Raw genomic sequence first — 6437 nt, 5'->3', positions numbered from 1 at the left:
CCCGTGAACTCTTTTCAGTCTGTAGCGTCAGAGTGGGGAAGAGGAGAGGGGGAAGGCTGCATGGGGCCTGGTGAGGAAGGGAATGGAGTCACAGCAGTTTAGTGATCAAATCAGCCCTTTGGAGAGTCTGGCGTCTTGTTAGGAAAAGCATGCTGGCTTTGCAGGCAGACAAGCATGAGAGCTTGAATCTTGATTTTTTGACTTAACTAGCCAGGTGATCTTGGCAGGGCTTGCCAGCTTGCCTGAGCCTTGGTTTCTCCATCTGTAAAGTGGAGAGGGAGAGGCCACTGCCCACCGTGCAGGTGGCCCCCGATAGGAAGTGAGGCATTGTCATATAGGCTGGAGCCAGCACAGAAGCCAAAAGTCCCCCAGGAAACAAACCCCATCCTTTATTTGCATTTCTCGAAGAATGTGAAAAGAGGAAGCCAATTCAATACAGCTCTTCTCGAAAGTGATGCTACCCAGCTCTTGCACAACCCATAGCTGCCAGAGAAAGTCTTGAAGACACTGAGAAAGCTCACAGCTTTTCTGCCGTTCACGGTCCTCCGCACCAGTTCCCTAATTCTGTTCACTGATTCAGATTTTCCAGTTAGGTGCCCCTGCTTCCCTCTCCGCTTCTCAGATTTGATCTCTCTCCACCCATCCACCTGCTTCTGCGAAGGGGCCAAAGCCAATTTTCCTTAGACAGCAGGGGTGTGATTATCCGATCATCAAGGGGACTAGCTCCTGACACATGGCAGGTGTCCCCAAACTGCTGACTTCCTTTCCCACCCTCCTTTCCCATCCTCCTTTCCCATCTCTGCTCAATACCTGGATGCTGACTCTAGGAATTACAGTGCAGGGAAGCCTTGATCTCACCATCAATCCACTTTGTCCCTGGTTTGATTTCTGGTGAGCATCGTTAACTTTTCTGGAGGAAGATGAGACTTTAAGAACTATTTACATGAGACAGAGAGGGCGTTGGGATGTCTGTGGCCAGAATGAGGTTCGGTGTCATTCATCCCTTCCTTCATTTATTCAGCACACAGTTACTGAGCACCTGGAAATGCAACCAGTACAGATCCAGTTGTTAGGACACCAAAAATATAAGGCAGAGGACCAACCTTGGGGATCTCTAAATCTAGGGAATCCAAAGGTTTTTAGCACAGGATCCCCTGGATGGAGTCAAGGCAGTCCTAAGCCTGAAGGGCTCCCTGGCAACCACCAAGTGTCTTCCCCTTCCCACCCTGTCCCTCAGCACAGCTGCTGACATAAACCTACTACATGGCTGATTGACCGTGAGATGTGGCCATCAATAGACATTGCTGAGGCGTGAAGAGCAGGTGGCCAGGAAGCTGGGCGGGGGGGCCAGGACTCCAGACACAGGCCCGTGCCACCCTCCACAACCCCAGCTCTCACCGTCCTCCTGGGACCCATACAATGGATCGTGCATTTACCTCCCCACACACTTGCTGTGCAACACGCAACAGACAAAGCAGACAAAAACCTCTGCCCTCAGGAGGCCGGCATTCTAGCCCAGGAGCCAGCCAAGACGATGTCACAGTCATGGGTGCTCTGAAGAAACACAGCAAAAGTGAGATTCACAGGAGAGATCAGGGTGGCTGAGGCACCCAGGAAGGACCTCGGAGGAGGTGACCTTGGGTGAAGAGCCAGATGCCAGTGGGCGGAAAAATCCAACCGCTCCCCAGGGCTTTGCTCTTGCCATAGGAGGGGAAACGGCACTGCTTCCGATTCTTCCTCTGTTCTGTCAGTTTTTCGGTTCCCAACACCACACTGAACAGTAGGAGGCAAGTTCTCTGCTCACAGCGGGTGCTGCACCCCATGTGCGGGTCTCGAGAAAAAGGCGAGCATAGACCAATTTAGTGGCTCCGAGGTATGAAAAGGAGTGAGATGGCGTCTTTGAGGGGCTTAGTGATAGGCTGAGCCCCCGTACTGCCCCCCTGAAGCCTGGTGACGAGCTGCTCGGAGGCCACACGGAGAGAGGCTTATGATGGGGCACCTGGAACTCAGACGGGGAAGAATGGTCAGGTGACCCCCACATGAGAAAACCGATGTGGAGAGTCTGTGTTGTCATTCTGAGGCAGGAAATAGACAGACAGACAGACACGGGCACAGTGAGAGACAGAGACAGATTCACGAAGCAAAGCTGGCTTCTCACTGGCAGGCTTGGGCACACCTGAGGGAGAGTCTGGAGCCCTTAGAAATCTTCCTTAGGCCTCCTGGGAGGCTCAGGTGACCCCAATGGGAAACATGAAGGGCTGGGAGGATTCCCAGGGCTGACAGAAGAAAGCTATGCAGCCAGCCAGGGCCACATCTCCTGCGCCTCAGGGAGTGCCCCCAATGTCCCCATCCATACGCCCTGGAGGGAGTTGGCTTGGACATTGTGCCAACCCCAGACAGGCAGAGTGGGGGCCACAGCCTGGGTCCTCCAGTGCTGGCCAATGGAGGCTACACCCATCCCCTGCCTTCCTCCTCCCTCCCTTTCTGCCAGCCCCAGAAAGGTCAGAAGCCACCACCATGGAGCTAGAGGGGAAGGGGAGGGAGAACACAGGGGCCCCCTCCTCACAAAAACTGAAACAAGCCCACAGCCTGCGCAGAGCCACACCTGAACATGATCACACCTTATCCCACACACCCACTGCCACATGGAGATGGTTTGGTGGATGCGGTCACCGGGCACCCTGTGTTGCTGGGGTAAGCCAGTGAGGCTGGGGGCCTGCACAGGGGTGCATCGAGGGTGGGGAGACCTGGCCCCAGTGCAGGTGTGAACAGGCAGGAGGGCTGGGGAGGGAATAGCGCTGGGTTGTGGCCGAGCCCCGGCCCTGATCCTGCAAGGCACTGGCTACACACACACCCGGCTTCTACCCAGACAGGACCCCGATTCCTCCCTGGCCCTTCTGTGTTCCTGCATCTTCCTAGCCCCTCACCTCCTCTGGTGCGGTCTCAGCTCCAGCCGGGATGCCCCATTAGCTGCTCACCCAAGCTGCTAGAACCTCAGGCTAATGGCCCTGCCACCTGCCCTCCTCCCCTTCCGGCTCACTGCCCATCCCAGGCATCCTCCCACAGCCGGCTGAGGGGACTGCTGAGCCTCAGAGACATCTGGCAGCGCCAGGAGGTGGGTTTCTCCTTCTGTGACTCCTTTCTTCACCTGACTATTCCCCAAACCCCTAGGTTCCCCTGCCCACGTGGCCCCTGAGGACTGCTGAGCTCAATTGTGACATGGAAGCGGCCCAGCTGACCCTTGGGCTTTCCCTGGTGGACCCCCTCTTCCTGCCCCTGGCCACAACCCCCACCTCATCCACACCCTTCTCCTTCCTGCTGTCCTGCCGGCTTTCCACTGTGGGGGAGCAGCTCCTGCCTTGCCAGGGAAGCAGAGAGGGCAGCGGGCTCAGGAATCAAACTCCCATTCCCAGGGAAGACTCAGGCTGCCGGCCCAGCCCTCTTCTGAATTCTGTCCACCCCTCCTCCCCACAGAGTCTCAGAAATCAAGAAGCCCCCCTTCCTCTGGGACCCTCGCGATGTCCTATCTCCTGTGACCCTGCAGGTGCTCCTCTGATTTTAGGAGGTGATACGGTGGAGAGGAAGCTCAGGACTGGGGGCCACAGGTCCCAGCTTCTCATCTAGGCTCCGCTGCTCCCTGGCTGCCGCCTCCCTCTGTGGGCCTCCGTTTCCTCGGTGATCCCACCAGGCGATTTCTAATCCTCCAGGCAGGGTCGGAACCACGAGTGATCCCAGGAGCCCCTCCTTTCCGGGGCCTCAAGATCTGAGGACAGGGAGCCTGCTGCGCACAGGAGCCGTGTAGGCAGGACGGCGGCCCCATGGACCTGCCCCCGCAGCTGTCTTTCGCCCTCTACGTGGCCGCCTTCGCGCTGGGCTTCCCGCTCAACTTACTGGCCATCCGAGGGGCCACGGCCCACGCCCGGCTCCGGCTCACCCCCAGCCTGGTCTACGCCCTGCACCTGGGCTGCTCCGACCTTCTGCTGACGGTCTCCCTGCCCCTGAAGGCGGTGGAGGCGCTGGCCTCAGGGGCCTGGCCTCTGCCGGCCGCGCTGTGCCCGGTCTTCGCGGTGGCCCACTTCGCTCCGCTCTACGCCAGCGGCGGCTTCCTGGCCGCCCTGAGCGCCGGCCGCTACCTGGGAGCCGCCTTCCCCCTGGGCTACCAAGCTTTCCGGAGGCCGTGCTACTCCTGGGGGGTGTGCGCGGCCATCTGGGCCCTCGTCCTGTGCCACCTGGGCCTGGTCCTTGGGTTGGAGGCTCCGGGAGGCTGGCTGGACAGCAGCAACACCTCGCTGGGCATCAACACCCCGGTCAACGGCTCTCCCGTGTGCCTGGAGGCCTGGGACCCGGCCTCCGCCGCCCCGGCCCGCCTCAGCCTCTCTCTCCTGCTCTTTTTCCTGCCCTTGGCCATCACAGCCTTCTGCTATGTGGGCTGCCTCCGGGCACTGGCCCGCTCCGGCCTGACACACAGGCGGAAGCTGAGGGCCGCGTGGGTGGCCGGAGGGGCGCTGCTCACCCTGCTGCTCTGCGTGGGACCCTACAACGCCTCCAACGTGGCCAGCTTCCTGAACCCCGACATGGGAGGCCCCTGGAGGAAGCTGGGGCTGATCACGGGCGCCTGGAGTGTGGTGCTCAACCCGCTGGTGACCGGTTACTTGGGAAGGGGTCCTGGCCTGAAGACAGGGTGTGCGCCAAGAACGCAAGGGGGCACGTCCCAGAAGTAGTGGCCACCGCTAGGGGGAAGGAGCATGGGGCAGGAGGGCCCGGCTGCTTCTCCTGGCCCCTGCGGGGGGCTGCTGCGGAGGAACTGCAGGGCAGCCTGGACCAGAGGCCTCCCTGGAGCCACTCAAGCCGAGAGCTGCACCTGCCGAGGGCTGCACCCGGGTCAGGAGAGGAGCATGGAGCCAGAACAAGGTGGCAGGGGGAGGTAAGCTTGCCCCTGCACACGTGGCTTGCCCCTTCCTCACCTGTCTCTCCCCTCTGCGTGTCCTCACCTGCCTGTCTTCAGTGAGCCGCGGGCAAAGGCTGTGTACTTGTTGGAAGGAGGAGGAGGAGGTCTGTTTCTGACCCACGGGAACTGCCACTCTGGTGATGCACTTTAGGAGCCGCTACTCTGAAATCAGTTTCCAGGAGAGAATATTTGATGTCCCAGTAGGAGAGGGGGCAGGAGGCAGGATAATGACACTGTTATGCCACGTGAAACTCGCAAGGGGGCAGCCTTGGAGCTGGGAACGGAGGCTGGCAGGAAAATATGCTTCAGCGGGGAAGGGCAAAGGCAAGACCCTGCAGTGATCGGCAAAGGCCATGCAGTTGACCCTTGAACCACGTGGGGATGGGGTGCCAAAACCCTATGCAGTGCAAAATCTGTGCATGACTTTGACTCCCCCAAAACTCAACTACTAATAGTCTACTGTTGACTGAAAGCTTTACTCAGTATATAAACAATTGAGTAAGACATATTTGAGGCCAGGCACAGTAATCCCAGTACTTTGGGAGGCTGAGGTGGGGAAAACTGCTTGCATCCAGGAGTTCAAGACCAGCCTGGGCAGCAGAGTGAAACCCCACCTCTACAAATAATAAAAATAAAAGAAATCTAGCTGGGTGTGGTGGTATGTGCCTGTGGTCCCAGCTACTCAGGAGGCTGAAGTGGGAGGATCGCTTGAGCCCAGGATCGAGGCTGCAATGAGCCATGATCGCACCACTGCACTCCAGCCTGTGTGACAGACCAAGACCTTGTCTCTGGAAAAAAAAAAAAAGACATATTTTGTATGTTATATGTATTACATGCTGTATTCTTACAACAAAGTAAGCTAAAGAAAAGTACATGTTATGAAGAACATCATTAGAAAGAGAAATGCCTTCACAACACTGTGCTGTATTTATCAGTACCATAAGTTTATGTCGTCTGTTTATAAGAGAAATTTCCTGTCTGAATCAGCAGTAATTACAGCTGCAGGTTTCAATCTATGGTAGATATCAAGCGGTTCAACTCTTTCTTGTAATGTCATGACTTTTCTTTGCTTCTTGGAAGGAGCTCTGTCATCACTAGTGGCGGCGCATAGGGGCCCACGGGGTCATTCAAAGTTTGCAGTATTGCACTAAACACAGTGAAAAATATGCAAGAACTACAAGAGATCACTTTTTTACTTCTATACACAATGTACTGGCGAGAGCTGCTCACCAGGAGACTATTAGCTTCACGTGGTGTTTTAAGCGGATACTCAACACTTGAACTCACGAAGACAGCACAGGAGGTGGCTATGAAATTATTACAGGAGTACAGTATATCTACAGTAATTTGATGCATCTATGACTTACTACTGCACGTCTTTACGTTTGCTTGCATTTCTCTTGACTTCAAATGGCATCAAGTAGAGTTTGTGTTTGTGTGCGCATATATATATATATATATATATATATTTTTTTTTTTTTTTTTTTTT

The 6437-nt window shown here is 56.3% G+C and overlaps 1 protein-coding gene across 1 annotated transcript; it reads left to right on the top strand.

Annotated features, from left to right (window-relative positions):
* Positions 1 to 3762: 3762 nt before the first annotated feature.
* Positions 3763 to 6110, top strand: FFAR1 (free fatty acid receptor 1). The gene has a single exon (XM_017504128.2). It carries the CDS (start codon positions 3819 to 3821, stop codon positions 4719 to 4721), a length of 903 nt encoding a protein of 300 aa, XP_017359617.1. The 5' UTR covers positions 3763 to 3818; the 3' UTR covers positions 4722 to 6110.
* Positions 6111 to 6437: the final 327 nt, after the last annotated feature.

The sequence above is a fragment of the Cebus imitator genome, unplaced genomic scaffold (genome assembly GCF_001604975.1).
Source record: "Cebus imitator isolate Cc_AM_T3 unplaced genomic scaffold, Cebus_imitator-1.0 Scaffold318, whole genome shotgun sequence".
Lineage (NCBI taxonomy): Eukaryota > Metazoa > Chordata > Mammalia > Primates > Cebidae > Cebus > Cebus imitator.
This window is presented reverse-complemented; position numbering and strand designations above follow the sequence as displayed.

Coding starts and splice junctions, on each gene's coding strand:
- FFAR1 (XM_017504128.2), top strand. CDS start 3,819: ATGGACCTGCCCCCGCAGCTGTCTTTCGCCCTCTACGTGGCCGCCTTC.